The sequence below is a fragment of the Hordeum vulgare genome, chromosome 6H, assembly GCF_904849725.1.
Source record: "Hordeum vulgare subsp. vulgare chromosome 6H, MorexV3_pseudomolecules_assembly, whole genome shotgun sequence".
NCBI lineage: Eukaryota > Viridiplantae > Streptophyta > Magnoliopsida > Poales > Poaceae > Hordeum > Hordeum vulgare.
In genome coordinates this window covers 478,682,249-478,700,083 of record NC_058523.1, presented here as the reverse complement: position 1 = coordinate 478,700,083, position 17,835 = coordinate 478,682,249, and the positions used below count along the sequence as shown (strand labels likewise).

Sequence of the window (17,835 nt, the reverse complement as noted above, 5' to 3'; positions counted from 1 at the left end):
TGAAGGCGTAACACACATATGTGTAAATTTTCAAAAGAAAATACGTTGAAATGAGGGCTGTGCAAAAAAGATAAATCTAAGTCTTTTTTACACATGACACTATTCATCGTTTCAGGCCATGAATTTGTCTTTTTTGTGCAGATTGTATTTCAAGGTATTTCATCCTAAATTTTTACACACATACACATAACATCTTTCTTTACTTACATTTTTTTCAGAATTTTTTAAACCAAAAAATTTGAATTTTGAATTATTTAAAAAATTCAGCCTCCATGGAGGCCGAGCTCCAAACGTCGGCACTCCTTACTTTACCTAATTCTTCTTCTTTGCCATGCAGCTTTGACCTTTGAGCCTTCAACCTACCGTTCTCGTGGCTGGAGCACTGGACTGGTCGTTCGACTTGGCACCGGACAGTCCCTTCTGCAAATAGGGATGACTCGTTTCATCGCGTGTCGCTCTTCGTCTTACCCATCTCCATCTCCATCCGCCTCGTGCTTCCGGTTTTCAGGAATCCCGCGCCGCCCGCACGACATGTCTGCCGTCTCCGCCACGAGCGACGGGGTGGCAGCCGCCGCCGCCGCCGCCGGCATTCTGTTTTTGGTCGCCGCCGCCATGCATCAACCCGTCGCGGGAGCCGCACCCGCCGCTGCCGTCCACCACGTCGTCGGAGGCGACCCGGGCTGGCACGTAGCCTCGGACGTCCTCGCCTGGTCGACCGGCAGGCTCTTCACGGTTGGGGACACGCTCTGTAAGTCCAGCTCAACCACCGCACGAACCGCGTTCAGAAAAAACAGCGCCTTCCATTCACAGAATGATGACGAGCAGCGTTGCCTGGCAATCTCAGGGTTCGCGTACGAGGCGGCGGAGGACGGCGTCGCGGAGGTCGCGGGCGAGGCGGAGTTCGAGGCGTGCGAGGCCGGCGGCGCCATCAGGACATACGCGGACGGGGTCAGCAGGGTCGGCCTCGACGGTGAAGGCGCGAGGTATTTCCTCAGCGCGGACCCCGAGAAGTGCAAGGGCGGGCTGAAGCTGCGGGTCGACGTGCGGGCTACACGGCCGGTGCCGCCGCGGGCGGAGGACCGGGCTGTCGCCACGGCGCCCGCGCCGTCTGAGTCGACTGGCAGCCATGTTGTGGCACCGCTGATGCTCCCTGCACTGTGTTTGGCTTCCGCGTGCTTCTTTCTGTTCCTGGCTGCATGAACACGGCGACCGTGCTGTGTTTGATCGAGTTGTGATGGGGAACGCCATGATGATACGCATATCATATGGATGGTATTCCTATGTGTGTCCGTCTCCTTCCGTGCATACATAAGAGTCGGCGATTGTGCGTTTGCACGTCCAGCTGCATCCTCCTCTTGTCATGCACTAACTAAATAAATCAAATTTATTTAAACCTTACCTAAATTAATAAAGAAGACGTATTGCCCTGTCTATACACAAGGTAAATAAAATCTTACCAAAACCTCAACTAAATCAAAAAAATGTAATGGGTGTAAAACCTATGTCAAGACATGATTAATGGTGAACCATTAGATTATGTATGCCCTCGTTGCAAAGCAATTCACTGGTAAGGTAACGACTTGCTTATTTCATAGCTGAATGTCAGACGAGTTGCAGCAATATAACAGTGCGATGTTTCCAATTTGGTTCATTTTATCACTTCGCATGGATGCAGTCAAGGTAAGCTCTAGTCTCCTTGGCGCAAGTTGATCACGACGGAAAATGCCACTATTATGACGCAAACACTCAGTACCCAGTCAAAGCATGTCTAATTACAGCACCGCAGAGTAACACGGAGCAACAGAACGAATCAGCTAACTAGAAACGCATAATGAACCACATAATAAAGTACAACAACCTCACGAGGCACCAAGAGGCTCTGGGCACCTGCATAAATTCAAGGGAAACCCTTGTCAGCACAAACGGAGAATGAGCTGGGCGATACCGATAAAAATCGTGTGATAATACGTCTGCTGAGCATGTTTTCTTTCATTCAAGGGGCAAACCAGTCAAGAACACACTTGGAAGGATTTTAAGAGAGGTAGGGGTGAAGAACAAACCTCGACGAAAATGGTTGTCCATCACTAATAAATCTAAATAGGTGATCCAGGAGAATAAAGAGAGCATGGCTAATCACTGATGCTGCTAGCTGAACTACAGGTGCATCCTTCATGCCCCCCATCTGTTGAAGATTACACATAAGGTCAGGTACAAATTGCTAAATCTGAAATGATTTAACAATAGAATTTGAAAAGGCGGGTGGGGTATGAGATGTGTTTGCTATACTAGGTCTCATCTGTTAAGCACATACTGGACCATGAGGATTCAGTTAGGCCACAGTTGCATCATAGGATGCTCTCAAGGGTATATAACATGCTAAATCAGATATAGAAACAGCCAATTTTGAGTAAATTTTCCACTATGACTAAGACATATAATTATTATGATAAGTTAATAACTGGTTGGATTAGAAACGCACCTGCAAAAGTAAATTGGATGCAACCCTAACATCTGAATCTAGTTGTTGTCTTCTCTTAGTGCCGCACTGCAACCCACAAGGTCACCCTCCTTAGTCTCCTGACTGCATAAAGCTTCATCTGTGGCGGGTAGCACCCCATTTGGAATTAACTGATGGTTGGTGTGATGATCTGACATTTCGCTGACGTCAGACTTATCTATGCATGCCTCTTCATGAAGAGGTTCTCCTACTCCATTTTCAGTTGATCCATCTGCTAGTTGTGTGTGATCTGCTTCTATTCCAGCATGGATGGCCATCTCCACATCTTTGACGACAGATGTCGGTTCAGATTGGGGCTTTTCTTCAATACCAACATTGCTTTTTTCATCCATTACTGATGTCATTTCCACATCTTCGATCAATTGTGGCTCAGAGGTTGCCTGAGTTCCAGTATTATCTTCACTAGTGATTTTTTCTTCCATAGCAACGTTGCTGCTTTGACCTATGGGGATTCCAGTGCTGGTAGTCATCTCTACATCTTTGATCGTATGTGGTTCAGAGTTTGCTTCAGTGTGGGCTTTTTCTTCCGCAACAACAGCACTAGCTTCATCTATTGATTTTTCTGTGTCGGTAATATCCACATCGTTCTCTGTATCCGGCTCTGGCCCAGAGGTTGCTTGAGTCCCCATATTGTGCTCACTACCAATATTGCTTGCTTGACCCACAGGTGTCACATTATTATTAACCATTTTCACAGCTCCACCCGGGGCTTCAGACTCTGCTTCAGACTTGATCTTCGTAACAGCAGCAATAGCAGAAGAATTATCTGGACAATTTGCCCTAGAAGTGACTGTAGATTGCTGCCCGTGAACGGTATCATTGGGTGAATCCACAGAGTGCAAAGATAATTCACTACCAGCGGTGAATTCGCATCCTGTACTGCTGCATGATTGCTCATTCCATTCCATATCATTAGAGGAGGTTTCAGCATTATTAGCATTTCCTTTTGCAGGGCCGGAGATAGAAACTGCTTGTGATTGCGAGAGATCAGTAGCAGCATTCAGAGCCAATACAGGACTATTGTGTACAGTGCTACCGGTTTTCATGGAGTTTGGCTTGATACTATTTCCATTTGTAGCAAGCGCTTGGTGATTTCCCTTTGCAACCTTATTTTCCCCCACTCGCTGAACAGAAAACTGTGTTCCACCAACAGGTGGACCAGACTGTGATGTTACAACAGTTCTTGTAACCTTGCCATATTTTGGTGGAAGGGGTTTACCCTTATTCTGTGCTACACATGTTGGACAATGCCAGTCACCTACAGGAACACCCTTATTACCATAATGCTGAAGGCACTTCAAGTGTGCTGCCCTCTCACAAGCATCACAAACAAGCAAACTGTTTGCATCCATGATAGCAACTTTGCATATTTGGCAGTCCAAACGAGCTTGCATATACTCAGTTGATGGTGGAGTCCAGCTAGGATGATTAGCAGGTTGTTGCAGAACATTTTGAACACTTTTCGCTATTGCATTGTGGTTGGCAAAAATAGGTTTTGCAGTACCAGAAGACGCTGTCCCTGATGTAGCATGATGCCCCATAACAGGGTTTACGGTCACAGCTTGACTTGCCGCTACCTTTGTGTCCTGATTTTTCACGACCTGATTGTTACTCGCAGCGGCATTTGAATTGGACCTAGCAGATGTATCGTGAAATGATTTGCTCAAGTGGCCAACAGTCGCTGCAGCAGTGAGCAACACAGCCAAATTAGTTTCTGAGCTAGGAAAACCAAAAACAACCACACATAGTAAGACTACTTTTAAACATGAGAGGAAGTAATAGTGTAAAACTGAGTAAGAAAGCACCTTTAGGAATAGTTCTCGAGTAAAGTTTTAAATTCTATATGAAGAGTAACTAAACAGTTTCAGTTATCCATACCCATCATATTTAAGGAGTTCAATACAAAACATTTATGTCAAATCATACATAGGGAAAAGCAAGACATTGTTCCAGAACCAAGCAAACATGTTATAGCGTTTAATCTACCCTCTAGAAAGAATGGTATTCACGAGCTAAAAACATCAAGTGTCTACTTAAAGAATGAATGCTGTAGATAAGATGATGGAGCAGTACCTCGTGTTAAATTCAAAGGACCATTAACACCTCTTTCCGACTTAACATGTGGTTGACCAGTATGGGATAGTGCGACAACTGAATGGTTAGTAACTGGCTTTACAGGAGATGATCCACGCTGTTTCAAGGCCATTACAGAGGTAGAAGTTACTGGGGCAGTAGTAGGCGAGGCAGCAGCAGCTGGTGGAGTCCTATGAGATCCAACAGCAAACATGGGGGTCCCATGCGGCTGGAATTCAGCTGTTCCACTCGAGACAGACGTTTGAGGTGTGATTGCTGTTGGTTGAACTGGAGATTCCTTGACTTCTTCCATCTATATAACGAAAGAAGGCAGCCAAAATGATCCATGAGGAGATATATAGTGTTTAGCACAGACCAGAAAAAATTCAAATGAATTCAGCAGCTAGGATTATTAGTTAATCTCATAACAGTTAGCTAGCCAAGCGATACATAATCAATAGATAAAAAAAATCCATATCTAAATGACCAAGTTGAACATCGATGTGCTGAAAGGTACAATCATATACACACAGTATAGTAAATGACACCACAAGGATAGAAGCAGCAAGCTTAACAGAGGTAAATTCATAACGAGACCGTAGTCACAGACGTTAATTTAGAACCCTGAAAAACATAAAGCTAAATTTTTCAAAAACCCACTTTGGCTCCCGAGCACCAGTGCACTTGTTATCTTGGTCATCTGCTGCGATGTGAGATGTCAGATCAACGTTTATACATAGTACTAAACCGTATATGATATTGTATTTCTAATTATCTGCTCGTATTTCTCTCTCAGCAACTGCCAGGACCATTAACTGGTATGCCAGACCACATGTCCACGTAGCATTGGGTATCTGAGTATGCTTGCAATGTATTATCACGTAGGCTTCCCTAGTTGCCTACCTAACATAGCACGTGCTTTATTACTTATGCTTTTTCAATTCGTTATTCTGACAATTCAATTTTTTCCTTGCTATAATGTCTCAGAGATAATTATTTTTGGAAATAATTGCTCATGCAAGTAAAAAAAAAATATTACTTCCCAAATTTAGCTATTTAATTGATTTATTTCATGATGTACAATTTCCTACAGTTCATCATATAACTTATTAGTATGATTAATGCTTTGTGCACACTAAATTCCACCCAAAGCAATGTTGAATCTAGCTAAATACGTCTCCCACGCAACTACCCGTCAAAAGCATTGTAATATTTTTGGTCAGGGAGAAAAGAAAGGATCGGGTCAGGAATGCTGATATACGTGATAGAGCTGGGGAAGCACCAATTGAAGAGAAGCTTGTCCAACATCGTATGAGATGGTTTGGGCATATACTATGTAGGGCTCAAGCAGTGCCGGTGCATAGCGGAAGGATAAAGCATGCTGATGATATCAAGAGAGGTCGGGGTAGACCAAACTTGACATGGGAGGAGTCCATTAAGAGAGACTTGAAGGACTGGAATATCACCACAGAACTAGCCAAGGACGGGTGTGTGGAAAGTAGGGACGACGATGGTCCCATACCTGCCAAACCCATGGAGATTTAATCTATTAGGGGTGGGGATTGGCGAAAACCTTCCCCATGGGGATATTTACCTAACTAGTTTATTCCCCATAGGGTAGGGACAATACCCTCTTCCCCATACCCGATACCCATCGATAACCCGCTTTTTAAATATAACACTTGGACCATGTATATGTCTATATATACACATTGCGGTCAACCCTAAAAAATTCACAAACAAATTCGCAGAACAACAAAAGCCTTCAAAAACTTCAACCCTACCTTACCTCAGTCTCCGACATGACGAAGAGGTCAAAATGGACAAGATTGGCTGCAACTCGGACAAGGCAACTCCGCAGCACTAGGTCCAAAGGTAACGCATCATCTTATCCGGGCATGTTGCTGCCTTCCTCAGCCACTGCCCAAGCACCAGCTGGAGTGCCTCGTTATATGATTATTTTTTCATGGGAGAAAGGGGACCCCAATTGGGCCCCGTTCCCCAATGGGGATGGGGATGGGCAAATTTCATCCCCGGACATGTAAATGGGGATGGTGACGGGATGATTGGGAATACATGGGGATGGGGATGTCCGAAGGGCACCCATAGGGATTGTCCCCATTGCCATCCCTACATGGAAGTTAGCTATCCACGTGCCAGAACCATAACTAGGTTTCAAGATCTTATGGGTTTCAACTCTAGCCTACCCCAACTTGTTTGGGATTGAAAGACTTTGTTGTTGTTGTAGAAAAGAAATGCAATATATCCTCAATAAGTTTGGTGTAGACGAATTGGAGGAATGTTGACTTAAATGAATCAGAACAAGCCTTCTACGATTGGACTGATGGATTTACCATTCCATTTTTACACATCCATGATTTTCGTGAACTTTTTTTGCGAGGTTAAACATAATAGCTCTGTATTACTTCTCATTTCATTTGTACGCATCCATTAGAACTTTTCTTGCTTACCTTTTTTGTCACGATCAAAGTGTCATAGCTGGGCTATCTCGTGTCCACACACATCACATCAGACGCTGATCAAATTAATATCCATTGTGCACGTCCTGGACACACAGCAACACTCTATTTTCATATACATATCCCTTGTATTACTACTGTATACTCCCATATCTAATGATAAAATAACCATTTTGGCACAGATCATGAGTCAATGTCTGTCGGACAGGATTCCAAGCACCAGTGTGCTCAGGAGCCAAAAATCTGATTCATAATATTTGCTCAATATATGTGCATGAAAAAATAAGCTCTATTAGCATGGTAACATCACGTGCTGGAAATATCCGGACAAAGAGAAATCATAGAATCTTCGACTCGGCTTATAATTTGGACCAATCAGTTTGTAGATGTCGCCATCAAAGGCACCTTGCATCCTTTGCCATGGTAAAATGATAATGACGGCTAGATATCTCTACCTCAGATTTTTTTTTCCTGTAGTTATTTTTAAGCATTTTGATCCCCCCCCCCCCCTCCTTCTGATAGTCTTAGGAGAAAGCGTTCTTGAGCAACGACGGACCAGTCATGATGCATGGGGGTACAGCTCTGCAGCCCCTTATGTTTGTAACCACAAGGATAGTGATGGCTTAGTGGACAAGATGTCAATTAACATGCCACAAGCAGTGTCCAAGCCTTGAGTAAAAGCAATTGGCGTGCAGCTGTTCTGCAAGTGATGCTTCGAACATGTTACGCTTTTTTCAAATCTATTTTAGTTGCTGCCACATTATTTTTAATACCGTTTAGGTAACTGAATCTTTCTGGTTGGTATATCTTAGAAACATAAATATAACAGATATTAGATAGGACTGTCAGCCATTGGCTAAGCTTGCACCCCGCTCGGCCAAAAATCCTGCCTCCCCCAATGCTAATGAGGGCAAATAAAATCCATCGAACTAAAGAACAACAGGATTCGATGAACTATATTGAAAATTCAGCAGACGTAAAGTAGCATCCACATGGTATACTCATAGCCTGTGCTTCTACGAGCATAGAGACAATAGAAGATTGATAAACGCGAGCAGCCTCACATCGACATCACCAAATTGCTCCGATTCCGGTCACTAGTACGACCCCAGTAAACTGGTAGGAAGCGAGGATCGGGAATCCACAAACCTTGCGCTTGGTAAGCAAGAGCCTGTCGGCGATGGAGGCCTTGGGCGGGCGGAACCCCATGGCGGCGGGGTCCTTGGCCCGGTTGAGGCCGAGATCCTCGACGACAGCGCGCACCGCCTCGCCCGGGAACAGATCCTTGGGCCGCGTCGCGCCCCCGGCGACGGCGGCGGCCAGCCGCTCCCGCGCCTCGGCCGCGAGCGCCCGCTCCGCCGCCGTGGGCTCCCTCCCGCCCCGCATCTCCCCGGCGGCGGCCAGCACCATGACGATCTCCGCCACCCGCCGCATCCCCGCGCCGTCGTCCCCGCGGCGCCGCTTCGCCGGCGCCGCGCGGGGCGACGCCGCCGCGGCGTCCCCCATATGGCCGCGCGAAGGAGGCCCGGAGCGAAACCCTAGGCGGGCGGCAGAGGGGCCACCCCGGCGAGGCCTGAGGAGGCGCTGGAGGCGGAAGCTCGCGGGGAATTCAAATGGCGCGCGCCCGTTTGGCGCTTCAATTAGACCGGGGTGAGAGGGCGTGGCGGAGCGGAGGAGAAGTTTCGGTCGGGGGAGACGGGGCGGGGGCGATGAGAGAGGGGATTCCCTTCTACTCTAGTCGAGCACCACCACACCAGCGGAGCACTCGCAGAGTTTCCGTCGGCTTTTTTATCTGAGCTTTCCTGCGTTGGGGATTTTCTCGGAGCGGAGCGGTGCGGCGGGTTGGTGTGTGGGCTGCTCTGGGGTCCGGGGTCAGATGGACGGCGTGGATGACCGCGGAGGGTTTGGAAGGTCATGTCGATGACGTTGGTTTGGCTTTTCCTAGGAAGACCCATGTGGCGAACGCTCGCCGGGGAAAAATCGCCGACGAACGCCCTCGATTGTTATGCCAAAATAACTAAAGTTGTCATGTATTTTTAGGAACCTGCCATGTATGAAAGGAAAAATTGCCGTGTTTGAAAGAAAAAAAATGCCAGCAATGGTTAAAAAATGTTATGCGTTTGATCCTGATCCAATGTCTTTCATGTCGTTCGTTGGGAGCTCCCTCCGAGCGAATATTCACCATTTAGATGTAGCTTTTCTTAGGGTGGGGGCTAGGCTTTATCAAACTACTTAGTTGGAAGAGTTTGGCCTCATAGTAGGATAGGCCTTGTCAAACTAAAGTCTTTGGTCATGAGTAAAATCCGAGTCTTTAAAGATTGTTCTATTTTTGACAAATTATGTTTTCTTTGCGTTATGTGCTTTGTTTTGATGATTCTATGGTTTGTATCGAGGGGTATAAGCCATGGTAAAGTTAAAATACAATAGGTATAATGCAAAAAACAAAATTGGAATAGGTTTTCAACGGTACCTAAAGTAAAGTTTGGTTTTCTTATACTAACGGATCTCACGAAAGTTTTGTTAAGTTTTGTGTGATTGAAGTTTTCAAGTTTTAGGTGAGATCATGATGGATGAACGAATAAGGAGTGATAAAAGCCTAAGCTTGGGGATGCCCCATGGTACCCCAAGATAATATTCAAAGAGTACCAAGCAACTAAGCTTGGGGATGCCCTCGAAGGCATCCCCTCTTTCTTCTAACAACCATCGGTAATTTTACTTGGAACTATATTTTTATTTGTCACATACCACGAGTTTTGCTTGGAGCGTCTTGTATTATATGTGCATTTGCTTTCTTTGTTGGTTAGTTTGTCATAATAAACCTTGCTAGACACACCTATTTGAGAGAGCCAAATTATGCTATGATTTGTTAGAATCTCTCTCTATGCTTCACTTAAAAAAAATTAGAGCCATGGAATTGCTCTAGCGCTTCACTTATATTTTTTTAGCATGTTGGTGTTGTTATTTTGAAGAAATTTGCTCTCATGCTTCACTTAGATTATTTTGAGAGTAGTAGAAATTTTGAATAAATCCTCTCTTGCTTCACTTATATTATTTTGAGAGTTGAAAATTTTAGAGAAACTTCTGCTCTCGTTCTTCACTTATATTTGTTTTAGAGCTTATTATTTGCAATGGAAATTTGCTTTAAATGAAATTAGTCCCAAAGTGATAGATATCTAGGGGAGATATAAACAAAACTTTCATGAAGATCATTGGATGTTAAACTTGATTCTTTGCAATAGTTTTGCGATATGAAGATAGTGATATGTGAGTTATGTTGATGAGTAATTATGCTTTCGTAAGAATATTGGTGTTAAGGTTTGTGATTCCCTATGCATGCACATGAAGTCAATAATTATGCTATCAAATTAGCATCATAATTGTGTTGCATTATTCGATGTTAGTTATGTTTAATGTTCCCTTATGATGATTTTCGTTCCTTGGTTGGGCGCTTCTCAATCTATTTACTAGCCTTCACTTGTACTAAGAGGGAATACTAATTGTGCATCCAAATCCTAAACACAAAGTTGTGCCAAATGATTCCACCATACCTACCTATATGCGGTATTTCAACGTCGTTTTAAGTAAATATACAAGTGCCAACTCTAATTTTCAAAATAAATTTTTATTTTGTGTGTCTGTACCACTCATGAAGCGGCAAGGGGTGGCCGATATATTCCATGTTAAATAGGTTATTCTCAAGATGAATGTTTATTCACTTGTCATTGCACGAGAGTATGGCGGTAATAGGGATGCCCAGTCCCAAAATGCAAACAAAACCTATTTTATGTTGTCAAATAATAAGTTTCTTGGAGAGTGTTGGTATGGACGATACCCGTGGATGCGACTAGCCGTGAAGTGTGAAAGAATGGTAGAAAAATGAATAAACTTTATTTTCAGTTATCAAAATTGCAGGCGAGTCATGCATAGATTCAAGGACTACCAGTGGTTCCATCAAAAGGGGAGTCATGCATAGATTCAAGGAATAAACGGTGATTCCATCAAAAGGTACTACTGCCTAATTGTTTTTCCACAAGCACTAAACACAGCTATTACATGGCTCGCGTGGCCAAAATGGGTGTCATCCCCTAGTGAAGAAAGGATCAGTTGACAAATCAAGCTGCCGCCAAGTCACCTTGCCTTGAGCTCTCCCCGCTTTCGATTCGTAAGTCGCCCAGTTTCCAATTACACTTGGACAAGGCAACGAACTCATCGTCATCATCAAGAAAGAGAGATAGGTCCATGTCAAGATCAATAGGATTCTTGGGTCGGCGAGGAACCAAGCTGGCAGTTTCATATGAGGGAGGTGTCACCTTGTTTTTCTTCTCGTCATAGGCGGCTTGGTATTTACCTAAATCTAAGTTGGCGGCCAGTTGAGTCGCCGCATAAGGAGATTCTATGATAACTTGGTGGTAGTCCACCTCGGTGAATTATGACCTGTCATCTTTCAGCTTGGGGTAGCCGGCGGCTATTCCTTCCGGTTTGAGCTCCGGGGCATAAGCTAAGCACCGACTCAAGGTATTCAAGACTCCCTTCCGGGCGGCTGGCCGTTTTAGTTCTTCTATCTCAAGAGGCAAGTGATACGTCCATTTTGCATCATGTTTTCATGTTGATATTTATCGCTTCTTTAGCTATTATTTCACTTCACGGTACTATTCTTATGCCTTTTCTTTCTTATTTTGCAAGGTTTACATGAAGAGGGAGAATGCCGGCAATTGGAATTCTGGCCTGAAAGTGGAGCAAAGTTGAGATACCTATTCTGCGCAACTCCAAACGCCGTAAAAATCAACGAGGATTTTTTTCCCAATTTATCAAAAATACTGGGCCGAAGAAGTGCCAGAGGGGGCGTGGAGGTCGCCACAAGCCTGCACGGCGCGGCCACCCCCAGGCCGCGCCATGAGGGCTTGTGGGCAGCCTGTAGGCCCACTTGCCCCCTCTTTTGCTATATGAAGGGTTTCGTCCGAAAAAATCAAGGAGGAGCTTTTTCGTGGTTTCGCCGCCGCCACGAGGCGGAACTTGAGCAGAACCAATCTAGAGCTCCGGCAGGACGATCCTGTCGGGGAAACTTCCCTCCCGGAGGGGGGAAACATCGCCATCGTCATCACCAACACTCCTCTCATCGGAGGGGACTCATCACCATCAACATATTCATCAGCACCATCTCATCTCCAAACCCTAGTTCATCACTTGTAACCAATCTCCGTCTCACGATTCCGATTGGTACTTGTAAGGTTGCTAGTAGTGTTAATTACTCCTTGTAGTTGATGCTAGTTGGATTGTTTGGTGGAAGAGTTTATGTTCAGATCCTTGATGCTACTCATTACCTCTCTGGTCATGAATATGATTATGCTTTGTGAGTAGTTACTTTTGTTCCTAAGGACATGGGATAAGTCATGCTAATAGTAGTCATGTGAATTTGGTATTCGTTCGGTAATTTGATATGTTGTATGTTGTTTTTCCTCTAGTGGTGTTATGTGAACGTCGACTACATAACACTTCACCATTATTTGGTCCTATAGGAAGGCATTGGGAAGTAGTAAGTAGATGATGGGTTGCTAGAGTGACAGAAGCTTAAACCCTAGTTTATGCGTTGCTTCGTAAGGGGCTGATTTGGATCCACTAGTTTAATGCTATGGTTAGACTTTGTCTTAATTCTTCTTTCGTAGTTGCGGATGCTTGCGAGAGGGGTTAATCATAAGTGGGATGCTTGTCCAAGTAAGGGCAGTACCCAAGCGCCGGTCCACACACATATCAAACTATCAAAGTAACGAACGTGATGAAAACTAGCATGACAGAAATTCTCGTGTGTCCTCGGGAGCGTTTTTCCTCCTACAAGACTTTTGTCCAGGCTTGTCCCTTGCTACAAAAGGGATTGGGCCACTTTGCTACAGCGTTGCTACTTTTGTTACTTGTTGCTTGCTATGAATCATCTCACCACACAATCACTTGTTACCGACAATTTTAGTGTGTGCAGATTTTACCTTGCTGAGAACCACTTGTCAGATCCTTCTGCTCCTCGCTGGGTTCGACACTCTTACTTATTGAAAGGACTGCAATTGATCCCCTATACTTGTGGGTCATCAGCAACGTGGACAGAAAGCCGAGCATGTGCTTGATAGTTCTGACTGGCTCCTTACTGCCCATCACCGCCTTGATCGTCAGCACGCCCCCGGTGTATAGCTGCTCAGCGAAGGTATATATAGCTTTTAACTTAAGCAAGCAGTCGTCTGGAAGATTGGTGGCTCGTGCACCTGCAAAGGGCACATCAGTATTTGATATTTTTTATATCAGATTAAGTTAATCAACAGTCAAAGGTTAAACACTTACCAAACATGGCGACTGTCATATTGGACACGTGCTTCTTTAAGCCGGTTAGCTCATGCTGGGCGGCTTCCAATTTTTCCTCAGCCTGCTCAGCACGCTTAAGAATGGCGGCTTGGTCGGCTTTGGCTTTCTTCTCAATTTTTTGTTGGTCAGCCTTCATCTTCTCCAACTCAGCCTGAAGTAAGTGGAATTTCTTCTCCATCTCGGAGTGTGCATCCTCTTGTTCGGCCGGATTTTTCTTTAAGTTGGCTACCGCCGACTCAGTCTGTGTCACAGACTCTTGCACATCAAATTTGGGGAGACAAGTTTCAGCATTACTGCAAGCAATACTCCTGATACTTGGGGGGCTAATGTACGATTTTCTTCAAAATCATACCATATGCAAGACCCGGCTCATCTTTCAAAAGATGACCCGACCCTTGGGGGCTACAGGTTGAAGTTTTTATCTAATTCAAGACTCGGCTCATCTTTCAAAAGATGACCCGACCCTTGGGGGCTACAGGTTGAAGTTTCTATCATATACAAGACCTGGCTCATCTTTCAAAAGATGACCCGACCCTTGGGGGCTACAGGTGGAAGTTTTTATCTAATACAAGACCCGGCTCATCTTTCAAAAGATGACCCGGCCCCTGGGGGCTACAGGTTGAAGTTTTTATCATATACAAGACCCGGCTCATCTTTCAAAAGATGACCCGGCCCTTGGGGGCTACAGATTGAAGTTTTTATCTAATACAAGACCCGACTCATCTTTCAAAAGATGACCCGGCCCTTGGGGGCTACAGGTTGGAGGTTTTTTATATTCAACGACCCGACTCATCTTTCAAAAGATGAGCCGGACCTTTCAAGGCTAATGGGTGCATGATAATACATAAACATACGTACCTCATGCTTAATCCTCATAAGATGAATCAAGCTCTTGTTCATTTCATAATCCCTCTCCAGATGACTTGTGAAGCCGGAACAAAGTTGGTCGAATTCCAGCTTCTCATATTGGGGGAGCTTGAGGTTGTCTGTGTCTTCATCAGGAGAAGGGCGAGTTGCCTTGGAGGTATACTTGGAAAGTACTGTAGTCGGAGGAGTGGAATAGCCAGTACCGGTGACCACGACGTCGTATGGATCGTCAGTCGCTTGGAGAGGGCTTGGCGGGTTACCCTTATCAACGTTTTCCTTCAAAATAATGGGCGAGTCATTCTGGGCTTCGGGAATATCGTCCGCAGGAATATAATAAGTCGTCGTTTGCTCTTCATCCGCTTCAGGTACACAGGTGCTCGTGCCCAGGGAGTCAGATGTGTTGGGAGAAGAAGATAGGTCGCCGGTTTTCCTTCTCTTCGCTTGTGCTCTGCGACAAAAGCACCAAGATTAAAAGCACATATCAATTGTTTAGAAGAAATTGGGATTAACAAAAAGACTCACCCTTGTACACGAATCATCAGCAGGAGAGCTGATATTGCCGAGTCGCCACATGGAGGGGAGAAGTCTGATAGAACAAATGCTTGAAGTTTAAGAAGTGGCGAGTCGCATTTTACACAACAAAGGGTATGATAAAACAAGAATGTACCTCGCTGGTGCGTTTCTGACCAGTTGTCTTCTCAGGCAGTCTGTGTTGGGTAATGTAGCATAAATTCAAAAAAATTCCTACGCATATTCAGATCTTCCTATGGAGAGACCAGCAACAAGAGAGGGGTGAGTGCATCTTCATACCTTTGAAGATCGCTAAGCGGAAGCGTTGCTAGAACACGGTTGATGGAGTCGTACTCGCGGCGATTCAGATCGCGGTGTGATTCCGATCTAGTGTCGAACCACGGCACCTCCGCGTTCAACACACGTGCAGCCCGGTGACGTCTCCCGCACCTTGATCCAGCAAGGAGGAGGGAGAGGTTGGGGAAGATCTCCGGCAGCACGACGGCGTGATGTCGATGGAGAGACGAGGTCTCCTGGCAAGGCTTCGCCAAGCACCATGGGGGAGGAGGAAGAAGGGGGGCAGGGCTGCGCCGAGGGAGATCGAAAACTGTGTGCGAAACAGCCCCAAAACCCCCACTATATATAGGAGGAGGGGAGGGGGTGCGCTACACCTAGGGTTACCACCCTAGGTGGTGCGGCAGCCCAGATGGGAGAGGGGGCGGCGGTCAGGGCAGGGAAAGGGGGGGTGACGCCCTAGGTGGGCCTTGGGCCTCCCCCGCGCCTAGGGTTTCCCCTCCCTCCCTCTCTGGTGCGCATGGGTTGGGTGTGGGGGGCGCACCAGCCCACCTAGGGGCTGGTTCCCTCCCGCACTTGGCCCATGCAGCCCTCCGGGGCTTGTGGCCCCTCCCGGTGGGCCTCCGGAACCCTTCCGGTGGTCCCGGCACTTTGCCGGTGGTGCCCGAAACATTTTCGGCGTCCAAACCCATCCATCCTATATATCAATCTTTACCTCCGGACCATTCTGGAGCTCCTCGTGACGTCCAGGATCTCATCCGGGACTCCGAACATCCTTCGGTAACCTCGTATAACAATTCCCTATAACCCTAGCGTCATCGAACCTTAAGTGTGTAGACCCTACGGGTTCGGGAGACAGGCAGACATGACCGAGACACCTCTCCGGCCAATAATCATCAGCGGGGTCTGGATACCCATGGTGGCTCCCACTTGCTCCACGATGATCTCATCAAATGAACCACGATGTCAAGGATTCAATCAATCCCGTATAGAATTCCCTTTGTCTGTCGGTATAGAACTTGCCCGAGATTCGATCGTCGGTATACCTATACCTTGTTCAATCTCGTTACTGGTAAGTCTCTTTACTCGTTCCGTAGCACGTCATCGCCTAGAGATACCTCTCCGTCACGCGGAGTGACAAATCCCGATCTCGATTCGTACCAACCCAACAGACACTTTCAGAGGTACCCGTAGTGCACCTTTATAGTCAACCAGTTACGTTGTGACGTTTGATACACCCAAAGCACTCCTACGGTATCCGGGAGTTGCACAATCTCACGGTCGAAGGAAAAGACACTTGACATTAGAGAAGCTTTAGCGTATGAACAATACGATCCAGTGCTATGCTTAGGATTGGGTCTTGTCCATCACATCATTCTCCTAATGATGTGATCCCGTTATCAATGACATCTAATGCCCATGACCAGGAAACCATGATCATCTATTGACTAACGAGCTAGCCAACTAGAGGCTTGCTAGGGACACGTTGTGATCTATTTATTCACACATGCATTACTGTTTCCTGTTAATACAATTATAACATGAACAATAGACGATTATCATGAACAAGGAAATATGATAATAACCATTTTATTATTGCCTCTAGGGCATATTTCCAACAGTCTGGTGATTAAGTCGCCAGAGCGACTACGGGTATTGCGCTTGGGGGTAAATCTTGCTTTCTTCAAAAGGAAATCAGGGTCCATATAAGCATATGGGTGAGATATGGGCACTTTTCCGCAGATCCGCCTGGCTGGTCTAGGGGAAGGATAAGGTGAGTCGGAAGAAATGGAAATTACCTCGACCGCATAATCTTGGCTCTCATTGTCCTCGCCCTACACATAAGGACGCATGGTATAAACATAAGTCGGAATACATAGATAATGAGTGAGGGGGAATCCTTACCTCTGAGTGCGCCTCGTCAGCTTGTGACTCGCCAACAAAAGATGAATCTTTGGTGGCGGCTTTCTTTTTTGCTTATTATCTTCTTCTTTTTTGGTGGCGGCTTGGTGGTCTTTTGGGCGGCCACTTTGGGGCCCCTTCGCCAAAATACGTTAGTTTTTTTATGAATGGAAGCGAATTCCAAACCAGGAGCATTGTTAAGCATAAAAAGGACGAAAGACGGCTTGGATTCATACTGGCGGCACCGGGTTGGAGCGGCAGAAGGCATTAAGCCCAATCTTGGCACATTCTTCCAAGGATCCGCCGGTCTGTTTCTTGATGATTCCGACGATTTCACTCTGTGAGAGTTTTTTGCGACTGAAGGACTGTGGATGGTCTACTGTACCATCATATTCATACATCAGTCCGTCTCGGCGGCTCAAGGGAAGGATGTTCCACTCTATCCAGCAGCGGAATAGATCAATCCCAATGATCCTGTTATTGTTCAAAGATTTCAACTCGGAGAAAATGGGGATAAACTCCGACTCTTCTTCCTCTGTAAGCTTCTCGGGTAGTTTGAAGTCCATGGGCACGCGATCTGCTCTGAAACCCGGGAGTGGATTCTCGCCGGGTGGAGAGGTGTCTCGGTAGTAAAACCATGACTCGACCCAGCCCTTGGGATGACTGGGCAGAAGAACTGTTGGAAATCCATGTTCGCGACGCCTTTGGATGTTGACTCCTCCGAGCTCATGGTTTGGACCGTTGGGAAACTCGGTCTGGCGATTCAAATGGAAAAAGTTCCAAAATAAAGGAACTATGGGCTCTGTGTGCAAGTATACCTCACAGAATACCTGGAACTGACACAGG

The 17,835-nt window shown here is 45.9% G+C and overlaps 2 protein-coding genes across 2 annotated transcripts; one reads left to right on the top strand and one right to left on the bottom strand.

Moving 5' to 3' along the window:
* The first annotated feature begins 297 nt into the window (after positions 1-297).
* LOC123401555 (chemocyanin-like) lies at positions 298-1,347 on the top strand. The gene is made up of 2 exons (XM_045095380.1): positions 298-748; positions 845-1,347. The coding sequence occupies exons 1-2, from the start codon at positions 433-435 to the stop codon at positions 1,198-1,200; spliced, it is 672 nt and encodes a 223-aa protein (XP_044951315.1). The 5' UTR covers positions 298-432; the 3' UTR covers positions 1,201-1,347.
* Positions 1,348-1,560: 213 nt separating this feature from the next.
* Positions 1,561-13,402, bottom strand: LOC123405629 (endochitinase A-like). Its single transcript, XM_045099249.1, has 7 exons — positions 13,396-13,402; positions 13,195-13,319; positions 8,221-8,805; positions 4,592-4,904; positions 2,480-4,199; positions 2,061-2,182; positions 1,561-1,887 (listed from the first exon to the last, which is right to left on the bottom strand). The coding sequence occupies exons 1-5, from the start codon at positions 13,400-13,402 to the stop codon at positions 2,518-2,520; spliced, it is 2,712 nt and encodes a 903-aa protein (XP_044955184.1). The 3' UTR covers positions 1,561-1,887; positions 2,061-2,182; positions 2,480-2,517.
* Between the last annotated feature and the right edge of the window lie 4,433 nt (positions 13,403-17,835).

Coding starts and splice junctions, on each gene's coding strand:
- LOC123405629 (XM_045099249.1), bottom strand. Junction 4,905..8,220: donor TCTTGCTTACCAAGCGCAAG/GTTTGTGGATTC, acceptor TTCGTTATATAG/ATGGAAGAAGTCAAGGAATC. Junction 4,200..4,591: donor TCCTTTGAATTTAACACGAG/GTACTGCTCCAT, acceptor TCACTGCTGCAG/CGACTGTTGGCCACTTGAGC.
- LOC123401555 (XM_045095380.1), top strand. CDS start 433: ATGACTCGTTTCATCGCGTGTCGCTCTTCGTCTTACCCATCTCCATCT. Junction 749..844: donor CACGGTTGGGGACACGCTCT/GTAAGTCCAGCT, acceptor TGGCAATCTCAG/GGTTCGCGTACGAGGCGGCG.